The sequence below is a fragment of the Peromyscus californicus genome, unplaced genomic scaffold (genome assembly GCF_007827085.1).
Source record: "Peromyscus californicus insignis strain IS unplaced genomic scaffold, ASM782708v3 Scaffold_6__1_contigs__length_162567912, whole genome shotgun sequence".
Taxonomy (NCBI): Eukaryota; Metazoa; Chordata; class Mammalia; order Rodentia; family Cricetidae; genus Peromyscus; species Peromyscus californicus.
In genome coordinates this window covers 51362919-51379841 of record NW_026294584.1, presented here as the reverse complement: position 1 = coordinate 51379841, position 16923 = coordinate 51362919, and the positions used below count along the sequence as shown (strand labels likewise).

The following is a 16923-nucleotide window of genomic DNA, read 5'->3' as shown; positions in this document are numbered from 1 at the left end:
TCTTTTCATTAGGACGATTAGGAGCACGTTTTCATTCTGAAACGCTCAAGCAAAACCCTTGATGCCTCAGCTTGGCTGTAACTGAAAAGCTTGGCTTTTTTGCTTTTCTCAGGTAAAGTTTCCGGCCCTATTGGGCTCTCTGTAGCTCTTTACCCACAGTCTTCCAAGCATTTCCCTCAGGGTACTCTGACCCACTGTCTTTTCCTGGCTTGAAGAGACAGAGCTTAGAAGAGGTTTTTAGGAACTTGTCCCTGCCTCCTGCATTGCAGGGAAGATTTTTAAAGCTTGAAAGAACTTAGGTTTTGCTGTCTTAAGAGGTTTGTTGTTTTCCCTTTGAGCTAATCACAGGTGGTCCCCATACTAATATCTTCAGGTGATTCTAATTTTTGCCCTTTTGAGAAAGTTCTGAAAGGCTTTAGTTTTTAAGTTTGAGAGCGTTTAAGATGAAGGCTTTTTAGAGAGTTTTTCCCCCCAAATTTTCCAAGAAAAAGCTTTTAGTTTAAGAGAAAGAATTTTTCCCCCCAAGAGAAAGACCAGCTTTTCCCAAAACTTCCCAACTTTAAACTTTGGCTTTTTACACCCCCATTTTTGCCTCAGGGAGAAATCACTTTCTCCTGCCGCTTGGACTTAGCATTTCAGCTGTCCCCAGGTCAAAAGCTTCCATAGGAAACTTTTTCTTCCCCATAAACTCAAAGAACTTTTTTACTACCCGTAAAGCCCAAAGATTTTTTTCCCCCAGTTTGCGTTCATAGCCCGCAAAGTTAGAAAATGGAAGAGTTTTTCTGTCTAGTTGCCTTATTTTTTCCTACACAATCTTACACTTCTAAGTTTTTCCTATACTATATTACTACCCTATGCCTTATACTTATTTTTCACAGATAGAAATTGAGAAAGGGATACAAGATAGAAAATTTTGACAGAAGAGAATTTCGCTGCAGCATCGGACATCCTTCCAGTCCGCTTTCCTTTTCTCTCGAGGATAAAACCCCTGCCTCTCAATATATATAAAAAATATATATTTTCCATAACACCAGCATGCCTTATCCACTGGCAGGGCTGACTCAGCACTTTCGCCAAAAACTCTGTAATAAAACTATTATTTTCCTTTATCTTTAGTCCCTATTACTTTGTCTTTAGTCCCTGTTCATTTGTCTTTAGTCCCCCGTTTTTTCTTTAGTCCCTTTTTTTTCTTTAGTCCCTGTTCATGGCGCCATTCTGTGGGGCGTTTACCCAACCACCCCCACAGTTCCCCAGAGTTTTCTTGAGTGCGAGCAGCAGGAAATATTAGATAGAAGGATTTATTGCAGAGACTATCTCGGAGATAAACAGATAGAAAATAAAGGATAGCCTCGAGAGGGCCTGGAACCTTTTCCAACGGCCCCGCCTGTCTCTGCCCCAGGGTTTTTATAGAGATGCCAAGGGGTGGAGCAAAAGACCTCCTCCCCCAGCACAGCCAAGTGCAGACCATCTCAGACACCTGCACTTAGGCCCGTGGTCTAATCATCCTCTATGCGAACCTGCTGGGTAAAGCCATGAGGAACCCGAGAACGGGCTCCCACAAAAAGTCAAATAAGCTTTCTCAGGGTTGTAAAGAGAACCTCTGAGGGGCATTTGTTCTGGGAGACAGAAGTAGTGGGAACAGCTTTAGACCATGTTAGCCCCAGGCAAGCAGAGCCTACCCACTGTCCTTGTTGTCTTGATTGGAGCATCTCTGGGAGTGCATTATCTGTCCTGAGTGGGCACTATTTGTTTATCATCTCTGACAAGATGCCTTCTGGGAAACATGTATTATATTGGAGGGCCACTCCGTCCCTACTTCAGTGGCATCTGAAGTCTGACGTCTCCTGCCTCTGTCAGCAGTAAAAGCAAATCAGGCCCCACGAAGAGGAAGAGGAGCCTCCTCCCTCTCCCACCCTGTCCTTACGCCACGATAATTCCTTATCTCAGAACAATGCAATGCTGGGGAAAGAGGAAATGTAGATGTTTGGGGGACTGTTCGGGACAAGGTCAGAGCTCATCTGATACCCAGAGATCTGAGGCATCCTCATGGTCCTTATGGAGAGCTGGGTAAAGCGCAGTCTTCTCTAAGGTCCAGCTTACAGTGGTTCTTTGGGTTCTGGGAACCACCAGTTGCCACTTTCCTAATCCTAATTATCTATTTGAGATTGCCATACTTGGATGGTACGCTCCTCCTTGCATCCATCTGATCCTGAAGGATAAGATCTGGTGAGTATGGAAGCAAGCTGAAACATCTGAAATAGTGACTCTACTAGAGAGTGGGGGGTATGGGAGAGATGGGTGCCCCTCCTAAGTATCTAAGGGATGAAGAACTGTTTAACTCTTTCACCTCCCAGTGAGCCTTGCAGCAACTAGGATCTTAGAGAATGACCACAGACTACCACCAGGAAGTAGCAGCCTGTGCCCAGGCATGAATCCTAAGGGGCGTGCTTGGCAGTTGTGGATTAGTGAGTGCATGCTTTACTCCAGTCCATCAATAGACAGTCACATAGACTCGACAACAGCTGCTTACAGTACCGCCACTGGTTCACTCACCAGTCCTCTGTGACAATCAAGCCCAGATACACCAAAGTGTTTGATAAGCCCACACAGTTTGATGCCAACCCACTAAACTGATGAGAAAGAGGAGGAGAGCATGGGAGAGCTCCTGGGGCAGGGGACACATGTGTTCCTGAGAGTAAGAGCTAAGGGTGGTGGTGGTGAATGCCTTTAAACCCAGCACTTAGGAGGCAGAGGCAGGTGGATCTCTGTGTCTGAGGCCAGGCTGGTCTACAGAGCAAGTTCCAAGTCAGCCAAGACTACAGAGAAACCCTGTCTTGAAAAACAGAGGGACGGAGGGAGGGAGGGAGGGGGGAAGAGAGTGGGAGCTAAATCCTTTCTAGTGACTTGCTACTTCATTAAAAATGTCAGAGATACAGTCAGGTGTGGTGGAGCATGATTTTTATCTGGCACTCAAGAGCCAGAAGCTGATGGATTTCTGGGAGTTCTAGGACAGCTAGGGCTGTTACACAGAGAAACCCTGTCTCAAAAACAACAACAACAACAAAAAAATCAGAGATACTTGGACATACACTGTCGTTTAACAGGCAAAGGTGTTTGCTGCCCAGTCTAAGAGCCTGAGTTAGATGCCTGGAACCCACATGGTAGGAGAGAACCAACTTCTGCAAGTTATCCTCTGACACACACACACACACACACACACACACACACACACACACACACACACACACACAAATAAATGTAAAAACAAAAAAACCATGATAGATCTTTGGACTGGTGAGATGGTTCAGAGAGAAAAGGGGCTTGCCTTTAAGCCTGACCAGGACCTACTTGGTGGAAGGAGAGAGCTGACTCCCCTACAAGTTGTCTTCTAACCTCCATGTGGGCACACACACATAAATAAGAAATGGTTCTTAGCATCCTCAGGTCCATCTTACAAAGCAAAGGACTGCTTCTCACATTCTTCACTGGAAAGCAAGCAGCATCGTCGAACTTGTGAGGGATCTGGGTTCTCACTGAGGACGCAAACTCTGCATCAGTCAGCACCACTGCTGCCTCTAGACTCAACCTCGGTCCATCTTCTGTTGCAATAACAAAATACCTGAGATCAAAGTCACTTAGAAAGAGTTACTTGGCACACAGTTCCTTCAGCTAAGAGCATCTGTCTTAGTCAGGTTTCTGTGGCTGTGGGAAAACCCTGCCCAAAAACAGCTTGGGGAAGAAGGGTTTGTTTTGCTTACACTTGCACATCACAGTTCATCCCTGCGGGAAGCCACAGTAGGAACTTGAACAGGAACATGGAGGCAGGAACTGAAGCAGTCTTGGAAGAAAGCTATTCCCTAGGCCTGCTGGCTTGCCCTCCACGGCTCACTCAGCTTGCTTTCTTTTTTTTTTTTTTTTTTTTGGTTTTTCGAGACAGGGTTTCTCTGTGTAGCTTTGCGCCTTTCCTGGAACTCACTTGGTAGTCCAGGCTGGCCTCGAACTCACAGAGATCCGCCTGACTCTGCCTCCTGAGTGCTGGGATTAAAGGCGTGCGCCACCACCGCCCGGCGCTCAGCTTGCTTTCTTATACAGCCCACGACCACCTGACCAGGGCGGCACTGCTCACAATGGACTGGGGTCTCCTCCATCAATCACTAATCAAAAAAAAAAAAATGCCCTACACATTTGCCTATAGGTAATCTGATGGAGATATCTTCTCAATTGAGATTGTTCTTCCTAAATAACTCTGACTTTTATCAAGTTGACAGACAAAAAAAAAAAAAAATCAGAACAACATCCTAACTTGAGCAAGCCTCTTCCTGAGGAGATGCTACACACAGTTCTACTCACCCCAGATAGGAAGCCTGTGATCAACCAAAGTACAGATACCACCAATATCCAGTTTGGTGAACCATGAGTTTTATTGGGGTTACTTACAGAAATACAGGTGAGGGGTTACTCACAGGAGCAGACATGACTCAAATACAGCTGTATCACTGAAGCCCACCCAACATGGGTGACATGCTGGGAACATGGAGCACACCGCAAAGCCTACAGGCACCTCAACAGGTTGAAGATTATCTAAGTGACTCACTTGGTCTAAACCCCTTCCAGGCTGGTTCTCCTTCGGTCAGCGTGTCTGGTCTCAGTCTTCTTCACAGTTTGTTTTGTCTGAGAGTAACGCTTTTATTGCCTTCCCTGGTACAGAGTAGCGTATGGAATCTGGTCAGTTTCAGGAACTTCCTGAAGCTATTTTGTGTTGTTTACCTTCCTGTTGAAGAAGCTTCCCTGCAGGGTGGAATGTTTCAAACTCAGGAATCTGTTATACAACAAACAGTTCATAATAAGGCAAGACAGAGCAAGCATGCTCACACAGGTCTCTGTACCTCTCTCTAGTGGAATTACAAATGCCATCATGGGGGTCCCTCTCCCCTGATATTATCTCACCCTATCTCCCTCAAACCCCAAGTAACATTGATATATGAATTTTGATACATTGTTTTTTGGGGGGCATACAGATTCAAACTATAACAAATTAGGTTGCTTTGCATGAGGCCAAGAACAGACAAGAACTACGGAGCAGGACCAGCTGTGAGACAAACAGCCCTTCATTTTGGACCATACCGTTTAGAAAAGCTTGTAGAACTGAAGGCATTGGAGATAAAATGTATATATATATATATAAAATGTGAGCTGGGCAGTGGTGGTGCACACCTTTAATCCCAGCACTCAGGAAGCAGAGGCAGGCAAGATCTCAATGAGTTCGAAGCCACCCTGTCTACATGGTTTACCAAAGCTCCACAGAGAAACCCTGTCTCAGAAAAAAAAAAAAGTGTAATGTGGTTAGGTACAAGACTTTAATCCCATCCACTGAAAGAAACTGGTATTGGCTCAGGACCCTCAAGACCAAGTTCTCAGCACAAAGGAGATTTATTTGCCCCAGAGGGACAGAGGGCAGAGAATAAGACACAAAGACAAAGATAGAGGATGAGGTAGAAAGGGAAGGGGTGTTTGTCCTGGGGTGGAAGGGAAGACAAAGGACTGTCTCTGGATAAACAGGCGTGGCCCATAGGCAAATGGTGGTTTATAAAGGTAATAATAAAAGGGGAAACCCGTTAGGATGAGGTGTTTATTTTATTTATTTAATTATTTTTGGGTGTTTTCGAGACAGGGTTTCTCTGTGTGGTTTTGGTGCCTGTCCTGGATCTCGCTCTGTAGACCAGGCTGGCCTCGAACTCACAGAGATTCGCCTGGCTCTGCCTCCCGAGGAGTGCTGGGATTAAAGGCGTGCGCCACCACTGCCCAGCGAGGTGTTTAATTTTAACTGGGCATGTTAATTAGGGGAGCCAAAGAAGGCTTTTGATTGCTGGACTTTAATACTCTGATGGCTGGACCTTGGTAGTCAGCCTCAGGAAGAGGAAGTGGCCAAATAAAGGACAGACCCTAGTGACTAGCTTCAGGAATGTAATCTAATGGTTTTTAGCAAGACAGAGGGAATAGGGGGAAAGAGCAAGGTCTGCCAGAGTCATGTTTTCAAGCTGGCTAGAGTCCCTTCATTCATTACTTGATTTCCTTTTTTTTTTTTTTTTAAGATTTATTTATTTATAATGTATACAGTGTTCTGCCTGGGGCAAATAAATCTCCTTCGGGCTGAAAACTTAGCCTTGGAGTGTCTTGTGCCAATACTGGTCCATTCAGGAGATGGCTCATGGCTCAGCAGTTAAGACTGTTAGCTGCTCTTGCAGAGGAACCATGTTCAATTCCCAGTACCCATGTTGGTAGGCTCAAAACCACCAGAAATTCCAGCTCTAGGTGATCCAACACCCTTTCCTGGTCTCCATAGATACTTTCGTGTGTGTGTGTGTGTGTGTGTGTGTGTGTGTGTGTGTGTGTGTGTTTGTGTGTGACGTGCATGATGTGTGGGCAGCATCTCCAACATCTTGGGTTCTCCAAGGCAATACAGGTTTCAACTTCACAGCTTCATGCAATTGCCCCACTAGGCCTCCATTCAGGGTCACCCTGACTGACACATACCTGGCCTCAGTGGCTTTCATTAGTCTTGTGGGGAGAAGAGACAAAGTCCATAACCCCTTCCTTTTATCTTTAACTCCAGAACCACGTGACCGAAGCTGCCTGCCAAGTTCTGCTGCTTACGGGGGCTGGAACATGACCCTCTCATTCAATTACATCTTCATCAGCTTTCTGTTCTTCACTGCCTAAGGTTAGCTGTCCTGAAAGGCTCTGTAGACCAGGCTGGTCTTGAACTCAGAGATCTGCCAGACTCTGTCTTCCCAGTGCTGGGATTAAAGGCCTGTACTACCACATCTAGCTCTAAACTTTTCTTTAATTCCTTTTCACAAGTTGGAAATTTAGGTGGGTGGGATCTTGTCCATTTCCTAATCTGTTTATCTCCTTGAACACAGCACTTAACTCCATTCCTTTCCTCAGGTTTTATATTTTGTTGCTCCTTTTCATTATAAATCTTCATTGGAGTTACCACTAATAACACACAAGCCTATCCTAGGCTGTTGTGAGATTTCCTCTGCCAATGGATTTAATCCAAATCTTTAGCCTCAGGCAGACTCTTCAGACAAGGGCAAAAAGCAGCTGCATTCTTCACCAAAATATCACAAGAATGATCTCTAGGCAACATATTAAAATTCTTCTCCTCTGAAATCTCTTGAGGTAGCCCCCACAGTTCATGAAATCACACTCAGCACTGCTGTCTTCCTTATTCCTACTAGTATGCTCATTAAGCAGTGCTTAGCATTCCACTACTTCCATAACCCAAAGTATCAAAGTCCAAATTCATTCAAACAAAAACATAATCAGGCCTATCACAGCAATACCCCAGTGCCTGGTACTAACCTGTCTTAGGGTTTCTATTGCTGTGAAGAGACACCATGACCAAGGCAACTCTTTTTTTTTTTTTTTAATAGAAACTGGTTTTATTGTCAACTTTACATTTTTGCAAGATGAGCCTGCTAAAACATGGATATTCCAGTCACAATGGAAATAGTAACGTCTGGGGTATCGCTTTTGAGTCTCTGATTTCCCAATGATGTTCAGCCAAATAACAAAAGCAATACAATAGTAATTGAGTTTACTGTTATCAATGACACTCTCATCTCTTTTCTTACAGATCACAGTCCTGGCTCCTCTCTGAATCTGCCAATTCCCTGGTCTGTTCCCAACCAATATTCTTTTTTTTTTTTTTTTTTTTTTTTTTTTTTTTTTTTTGTTTTTCGAGACAGGGTTTCTCTGTGTAGCTTTGCGCCTTTCCTGGAACTCACTTGGTAGCCCAGGCTGGCCTCGAACTCACAGAGATCCGCCTGGCTCTGCCTCCCGAGTGCTGGGATTAAAGGCGTGCACCACCACCGCCCGGCCCAACCAATATTCTTAAGGAAGTGCTCCTTGTGCGGTATGGTGATGGTGTTCACCCACAGTAGGGCCGCCGGCCCGAGAGTACAGCGTGAAGGTCATGGTCACTCCCAACAGTTCTCAGACTCGACAAGCAACTCTTATAAGGAAAACATTTAATTGAGGTGGCTTGCTTACAGTTTCAGAGATTCAGTCCATTATCATCATGGTGGAGAGCATGGTGGTGTTCAGATGGTGCTGGCTACATCTTGATCAGAAGACAACAGGAAGTGGCAGTATCTTGAGCATAGGAAACCTCAAAGCCCACCCCCACAGCTACTCACTTCCTCCAACAAGGCTATACCTATTCCAAAAAAAAGCCACACCTCCTAACGTACCACTCCCTATGAGCTTATGGGGATCAATTCATTTAAACTACGTGGCTGGCAGTTTTAGCTTCTCCTTGATCTGCCCAGCATCTACTGAAGTCTGTAATTCCCCGCTAGCTTTAACCAGCAAGGTAGGGGCACATGGGTTCCATCTGTGCTATCTAGTTTTTGGTCAACTTGATGTAAGTTAGGGTTATCTGGGAAGAGGGAACTTCAAATGAAAAAAAAAAAAAACTATTTCCATCAGATTGGCCCATGGACAAGTTTGTGGGGTCATTTTTTTTTTTTAATTAATGATTGATGTGGGAGGTCCCAGCTGCTTGGGCGGCACTGCCCTGGCCATGAGGTCCTGGGGTTATATGAGAAGAGCAAGTTGAGTGAGGAATGGAGAGTAAGCCTGTAAAGCAGCATTCTTCCACGTCTCTGTTTCAGTTCCTGCTCTGCCTTCCCTTCACGATGGCCTAAAAGATAAAAGATGAAGTAACCTTTATCCTCCCTAAATTGCTTCTGGTCATGGTGCTTGTCACAGTAACAGAAAGCCAATTAGGACACTGCCCGAGGCAGGATTCCTGCTCTCTAGCATCATGCTCTTCCTGATTTGGTCTTCATGAAAATATGGCGGCGCTCTCTCAGACCCATTCTGTTCTTTCTGTTGATGTTCTCTGGTTCTACTCAGGATCTGCCGCCTCCCCCCCACTTTCCTCTTCCTCCTCCTCCCCTTATTCTTATTCTTCTCCCTCCCCCCACTATAGCCCATGCTGTCCCAAAATTTTCTTTCTTTTTTTTTAATTTTATTCCCCCCCCCCCCCCCCCCCCCCCCCCCCCGGAGCTGAGGACCAAACCCAGGGCCTTAGCGCTTGCTAGGTAAGCACTCTACCACTGAGCTAAATCCCCAACCCCAAGTCCCAGAATTTTCTACATAGCCCAGGCTGACCTCAATCTCCATCCTCCTGCTGATATAAAACAAACTCAGTCATAGAACTGATGTTATAAAGGATTTACTAATAGATTTGCTTAGGAGACTTTAAATCACACAAAGTAGAATTGAGTTAAGGGAATGCTGCCTCCAAAATACCCCAAAGATAAGTATAATGCAAACCAGGTTTATTGGAGACTAGTAAAATTCAGCATGCTAAAATGTAAATGTTAAATCACAACGCTCACTCGGGAGGCAGATGCAGGCAGATCTCTGTGAGTTCGAGGTTAGCCTGGTCTACAGAGCTAGTTCCAGGACAGCCAGGAATACACAAAGAAACCCTGTCTCAAAAAAAAAAAAAAAAAAAAAAAAAAAAAGGAAATATTTATTTCCCAGGATTTGTTTACTTTCCTATAGGCTCCATTCCCATAACAAAGAAGAAATCCCTGACCAAAAAACCATACCAAACAAAAACAAAAAACAAAACAGAAACAGAACACGCAACCATTAGGTCCATCCAGCAGCCTAGGCAGGTAGCACAGGGTCACAGCCATCAGTAAGTCTAGTCTGCCACTAAGTCCCCTGGGTTCTTATTGGGAAAGACTTAGTTCTTCCAGGTGGGCATGATGACTCTGGGTGACAACTCTTTGAAAAGAACATTCCAGGTGTACTTAAGAAATAACTCTGGGAAGGAAGGAAGGAAGGAAGGAAGGAAGGAAGGAAGGAAGGAAGGAAGGAAGGAAGGAAGGAAGGAAGAAAGAAAGAAAGAAAGAAAGAAAGAAAAGAAAGAAAGAAAGAAAGAAAGAAAAGAAAGAAAGAAAGAAAGAAAGAAAGAAAGCTGGGTGGTGGTGGTGCACGCCATTAATCCCAGCACTTGGGAGGCAGAGGCAGGGTGAGTTCAAAGCAGCCTGGGCTACCAAGTGAGTTCCAGGACTGTTACACAGAGAAACCCTGTCTTGAAAAACCAGAAGAAAAGAAAGAAAGAAAGAATTCTAGCAACAGCTTTGCTGTATATTCTCCTGTCTGCCCAAGCAGGCAGACTTGCATTCTCCTGTCTCTGTTTAAATTGTTCAAAGTGTAACCTAGGGCCGGGGTGAAAGAGATTAAGGATGGGCAGTGTATGAGAAATGAATATGCCTAAGGTGTATGTAAATTAGCACAACCTTTTACTCAAGGCCTGCTTTTCTTGGGCATTAGCCCCAGTTGGACAAACACTACTAAAAAGCATTTCCTTCACTAAGAGTAAGGAGTAACTTCTCACTGGAAAGGCATTTAATTTCTAGTACACATCCTCATTCTCGCCAACCACTGGGACAAGAAGCGTGTACCACCATCTATCTGGTCCCTTCTGTACTTTCAACTCGGTCACTAACTCCCTCCCAAGAAACTCAACTATAACAGTGCATACTACTATGTCAAAAATGCCCTCAATGAAGTCTGGCGTGGTGGCGCACACCTTTAATCCCGGTACTCAGGAACCAGAGGCAGGCGATCTCTGTGATTTTGAGGCTGGTCTACATAGGGAGTTCCAGGCTAGTCAATGCTATATATAGTAAGACCCTATTAAAAAAAAAATCCTAAATGTTTCCCTTTTCCCTCCTTTCCACAACTGAGAGTGTTCTCTTGATTATGTATCCGTTCTTCCTTCTTTTCTTTCTTTCTTTCTTTCTTTTTTTTTCATAGAAAAGCAATTTATTCCTTTATAAGCACTTACACAGTTAGCCATGGAGAGCAACAGCCCCCATGCTGAGGCAGGCCAACCAAAATGGAGAGGGCATCAAACTATGGTGGTCAAGGACTAACCCCTAGAAAAGCAGCTCTTATCAAGGATTAATTTAATTTTACAAACAAAGACAAACTAGCAATTCACTCTTTCTCAACTTGACAGTTCACCAGAGGTATGACTGTCAGTTAAAAACATACACCTTACAACTTGGTGTCCCAAGTTTAAAAACAAAAACAAAAACAAAAAAAACCCACACACGACAAAAACCATTTCACAGAAAGGGAAGCAATAATATGGAAACAGCTCAAGCAACACACTAATGAGCAAAACTACAAGGGGAAGGGGGACCGTGTTGTCGTAACTAAAGAAACCAAGACTCTGGTTTCCATAGGGAAGTGTGCATCCTGCAAAGCCAGGTGTGAGGACTCTCTTTAAACTCTGTGACTTGACTCTCCCCTGATTCCTGAATGAAAACAACGTCTTGCAATAGTTATACTCATGGCTCAGACACCTACTTCACTCGGCTCTATTTCTTTCTTTCTTTGCTGTAGTGGAGATGCTGGGGATGGACCTCAGGACGTCTGCATACCAGACAAGTCATCTGAGTGGCATCCCCGGCCTGCACGCTATTTTTCAGGACTTGAATGGAAGGGAATTGTTGCGTTTTGTTCTATTTTGATTTGTTTGGTGTTGGTTTTTCGAGACAGGGTTTCTCTGTGTAGCCCTGGCTATCCTGGAACTCACTTGGTAGATCAGGCTGGCCTCTAACTCACTGAGATCCTCTTGCCTCTGCCTTCTGAGTGCTGGGATTAAAAGCATGGTCACCACTGTCCCACTTTGGTTTGGTTTTGTTTTTGGCGGGGGTGGGGTGGGGTGTGTGTGTGTGTGTGTGTGTGTGTGTGTTGTCATCTGCATTTCTAAGTACTCTCATCCAGCTGGACTCTTTGTCCTTTACAAAGAAACCTTTTTACAAAGACTTATTTTACATATATATGTGTGTGTATATGTGTGTGTGTGTGTGTGTGTGTGTGTGTATGAATGTATACCACGTGAGAACTGGGAATCAAACTCTAGCCCTCTGCAAGGGCAGGAAGCACACTTAAGGGCTATGCCATTTCCCTAACCAGGACTCTTTGTTCCGTAATCTCCTTAATCTCTTTGGAGAGTAGCCACTGATTACCTTGATGCAGGTTCTTAGAGTGTGCTGGCGCTTTCTTGGCTGTGGATGGCTTAACGTTGGGGGGGCTGGGAGACTAGGGTGCCTGCAAAAATCAATGGCCACCAAAGCCACCCAGTGGCTTCTAAGTTTGTTATCTTATGCTCAAGAAGAGTAAGGAAATTCAGACGAGGGGTGAGTAAAAGAGCTTTATTAAGGGAAAATGAAAGGCGATCCAGGAAAGACGGAGAGGCTCACCGGAGGAGTCCTTCACGCTTGCACAGTATGGTCTCTTATGGTTGCAGCTGGATGGAGATTTCAGTCACTTTTTTAAAATTTATTTTTATTTTATGTGTGTTTGCCTGTTGTATTGCTTGTGGAGGCCAGAAGATGGCATGGTTGTGAGAGACCATAAGGGTGCTGGGAATCGAACCTGTGTCCTCCGCAAGAGCAGCAAATGCTCTCAACTGCTGAGCTATTTCTCTAGCCCGCATGACTGAGGTAATCCTTATCAGGATTGGTCACTTCTGAGAGCAAAGCGCTGAGCCAGTAAGATGCCTTACTTCACATTCCTTAACTGTTAGGAGTTTGTCCAGGGGTCTCAGAGAAAGAGAATACTCCTCCAACGGAAGTGTCTGTGCAAGGCAGACTTTACCTGGATCAGGAGGGTGTCCTTGGAAGAGCTAACACTCAGAGACTGGAAGCACACTTGGTTCTTTTTTTTTTTTTTGTGAGACAGTCTATGTAGCCCTGGCCATCCTAGGACTCTTTTTGTAGACAAGGCTGGTCTCCAACTCAGAGATCAGCTTGTTTCTGCCTACGGAGTTCTGGGATTAAAAGTATATGCCACTAGCCTGGTGGTGGTGGTGACTGAGCCACCCTGTCCCCCTCAAGCCCCACGCTGGAGTCCTACCTCCCAGCGTTGTTAATTGTCTAGTCTTAAAGGGACCGCCGCCGCCGCCGCCAGCAGAGAAAATGAGACAAAGGTGAACTTCAGTCACTCCAGTCCCAAGAACGCAGCAGGGCCTTGGTGCAAATAAAAGTTTTATAGGCCGGGCGGTGGTGGCGCACGCCTTTAATCCCAGCACTCGGGAGGCAGAGGCAGGCGGATCTCTGTGAGTTCGAGGCCAGCCTGGTCTCCAAAGCGAGTACCAGGAAAGGCGCAAAAGCTACACAGAGAAACCCTGTCTCGAAAAACAAAAACAAAAACAAAAAAAAAAGCTACACAGAGAAACCCTGTTTCGAAAAACAAAAACAAAAACAAAAAAAAAAGTTTTATAGTGGGTCGGGTGTTTTGTTGTTTTTGTTTTTAATATTTTCATAGAAGTCTTTCTTACGGGGCTGGAGAGATGACTCAGCAGTTAAGAGCACTGACTGCTCTTCAAGAGGATCCCGGTTCAATTCCCAACACCCACATGGCAGCTCACAACTGTCTGTAACTCCAGCTCCAGGGATCCAACAATCAGTAAACACATTGATCTTACTGAACGGGTCTCTGGAAACCTGTTAGACAGAAAATAAGGCCAAGTGGATTAAAAGAGGATTCCAGAAGCAAGAAGCAAGAGCTAACAAGTAGCCAGAGGGCCCAGGTTTGGCTACTTTTCATACCAAAGAACTCTGTTCCAGGGAGTCAGAATGGATGACTGTGAATAACCACAGTCAGACTGATTCTCATGCAAGTTTCTGGAGAATTTTATTTCTTACTGATTTGTTTTTAAAATTTAAATTGCATTTATTGAGAGAGAGAGAAGTGTGTGTGTGGGGGGGATTATGTGGGGGTCAGAGGACAATTTGCAGGAGCAAACTCTCCCTTCCTGCATGTGGGGAGGTCCCAGGGGGTCAAATTTGAGTCCTAGGTTTTAGCAACTGGTACCTTTACCTGCTGAACCATCCTCCTGGCCTATAATCCCCCAGGCTCAGTCTCCCAAGTGCTCATATTACAGGCATGCAATCACCACACCAAGCTATTGATATTACTTTAGTGTTTTGGGGGGTGTGTGCAGACACCCATGCCCTCTTGTGGAGTTCAAAAATATCTCAGGCTTACATGGCTCACAGTTGTACTCCTGCACCATGACTGCTGATTTTTAAAAAACGTTTATTTCCTATCTGATCAGTGGCCCTAACGATTCATTTCATTTCTGAGTGCCAGAGGAAAAACTTTTTTTTTTTTTTTCCAGTTTGGGTCTAGTGTTTAGGAGCCTGCACATTAGCTGAGAATAGATGAATCAAAGAAAAGACAACTGTCCTAAATAAAAGTTTTTAAGTCTCAATTTAACAAGGGGAGGGGGCGGAAGAGCAGACAAGGTTTTTTTGTGTCTCAATAGGAGAGTCTGGAAGGATATATTGAACTTTTTTTTATGCTAATGGCCTGGAGCAGCTGAATCTTCTGGAAGCCCCCTGGGGGATGTAGATGGTTCTTTAATTTCGTCAGCCTTTGCTTTCCTCAAAGGAAATCTAGTAAATACTTCTTTCTGTCTCTACGGTATCTTAAAGGGTTTACCTTAAAAATCATCTTTATTCCAAGCGGGGGAGCGGGATATTCTAAGCATGCCCGATTGCGGCTTCTTGCTGTCAGGGATTGACTAAGCAGTTGGTTTGGGGCACCGAAATTGGCGATTTTAGTTAGGAGGGCCAGAAAGGGTCAAAGAGAAGGCAAAGAAACGAGAGAGAGGAACAACCGCGGCTCTCTAAGAGGTGCGTAGAAACTGCGTAGTCCTCCCAGACGTGGAGCAGCGCGGTCAGGCCCGGGGAAGACTTCTGAGAACCTCGTAGTCATCCGAGCTCCACCTGTTCGTTCAAGCTATTTCCTCAAGCGCAAATTCGGTTAGTATCCACGTCCAGGGGTGGTTGCGAGGATTGACGACACCAGCAGATCGCCTGGCTTGGAGGAAGCGCTCACCAGGGTCTTTCCGGGGCTGGGTGGGGCGAGCACGAGGACGCCTCCAGTGGCCTCCCCCCTCCCGCCCCCCCCTCCCGCCGCCAGGATGCGTCACTCGCCTCAGGCTTATCAAAACTCCACCCGAGCCCCACGAACATCTTTACTTCCTCTCTTCCCGGTAGCAGCCTCGCAGTCCCGCGCTGTGGGGCTCTCACGTCTAGCCTGGAACCGTGGGTGTCGCCGCGCCCGCTGACCTGCCGGCATAGCGTCGCTTCCTTCCCATCCACTCTCCCGCGCTGCTGACTTTATTTAAATCTGACCCCCAGGACCCGCCGGGTGAGGTCGGGGTCTCGCGTCGCCACTGCCGGAGTTGGAAAGCGAAAGCTCCGCAAACGGCACCGCCCGCGTCCGCCCCTGGGGCCGCCCGTCAGTTTCGATTCTCGGCGAAGCGGTGTCCCGCGCTGCGGCCAGAGCAGCGGCAGCCATAGCGCGCCATGGCCGACCCCGGGGTATGCTGTTTCATCACCAAGATCCTGTGCGCCCACGGGGGCCGCATGACCCTGGAGGAACTGCTGGGTGAGATCGCGCTCCCCGAGGCGCAGCTCTACGAGCTGCTGGAGTCGGCGGGGCCCGATCGCTTCGTGCTGTTGGAGATCGGAGGCCAGGCCGGGATCATTCGGTCGGTGGTGGCCACCACCCGAGCCCGCGTCTGCCGTCGCAAGTACTGCCAGAGACCCTGCGACAGCCTGCACCTCTGCAAGCTCAACCTGCTGGGCCGGTGCCACTATTCCCACTCTCAGCGGTGAGTGCACCGGGAGTGGGGGAAGTTCTCTGCCGGCCTGGGAGTTGGGGGGACCGTGGGGCTGCTTCCTGGGGGAGGCCGGGGCGGGGTGGATGTCGCTTACTCCCCTGCAAAACCTCTCTTTCCCTCTCTCTCTCCCTCAGACCCTCTAGGCTAGTGGTTCTCAACCTTCCCAAGGGTGCGACCCTTTAATGCAGTTCCTCATGCTGTGGTGACTCCCCAACCATAAAATTATTTTCGTTGCCACTTCATAACTGTAGTTTCGCTACTGTTATGGATCGTAATGTAAATATCTGTGTTTTCCGATGGTCTTAGGGGACCCCCGTGAAAGGGTCGTCCGACCCCCAGGTTGAGAACTGTTGCTCTGGGCCAAAGTGATATTGCCTGACAGAGATTAGGCTGCTTCTCTACCCTTTCCATCTCCCACTAGAATCCTAATTAAAGTACTTTTGGGCCAACCGGAGTTTGGAGAAGTTGCAGGCAGATCTTTACCTCCTTGCGACCCTGGTCCCCTGGCCTGTTGTGATCGCCGCAGAACCCCAGCGGTGCTGCGCACTGGCTTGTGTCTCTGATGCAACGCGAAGGCCCGCTTGGCCCTCCACTCCTAGACTCGCCACGTTCCTCTCTGCCTCTTTCGTCTAGGGACAGACCGCGCCACCATGCCAGAATGGCCCTCCTTGAGATTACCACAGTAGTAGTGGCTTTCTAGCTTCCCTGCCTAGTTTGTGTGACGGCCCGGTTCTTGTGACCCACTCTCGCAAATTGCGTGAAACGGTGTGATTTAACTTCGCAGGCTTCTGTGCCTACTTGATTCTTTTTCGCTTCCTAAATATAGGCGTTTCCAAGACTCGAATCAAGTCTTTTAATTTAGCTGGCTTCCTAATTTTTCCGTAGAGGGATCACCCGCTTGGGTTCCCCTCTCCTGTCTCCCGAGAGAGCTTCCAAACACACATCCCCTGCGGAGGCCTGTGCTATGAATCCAGCGTCTCCATCTAAGGCGTCTGGGGAACCATCGTCCTGCTTACATGGGCCAGACTCCCTCCAAACAGGCTCTCGGACCTAACCCCCGACTTCTCAACAGTTTATATAATTTCTCATCCCTTCTGCGCTTTCCTCTTCCAGATCTCACTTCTGAGTGTTGCAGAGGTAATGAATGGTGCCTTCTAGGCTATCATCTTTCCCAACTCTGTGTG

General features: G+C 46.6%; 1 protein-coding gene and 1 pseudogene across 1 annotated transcript in view; one reads left to right on the top strand and one right to left on the bottom strand.

Annotated features, from left to right (window-relative positions):
• Positions 1–7565: 7565 nt before the first annotated feature.
• Positions 7566–7983, bottom strand: LOC128099168 (immediate early response 3-interacting protein 1-like; annotated as a pseudogene).
• Positions 7984–15067: 7084 nt separating this feature from the next.
• The window catches only part of Zc3hav1 (zinc finger CCCH-type containing, antiviral 1), a 52528-nt gene continuing 50672 nt past the window's right edge, over positions 15068–16923 (top strand). The window contains exon 1 of the mRNA XM_052720895.1: positions 15068–15730. Within this exon, the coding sequence (XP_052576855.1) occupies positions 15423–15730 (308 nt within the window). The 5' untranslated portion in view covers positions 15068–15422. The remainder of the gene's footprint in view (positions 15731–16923) is intronic.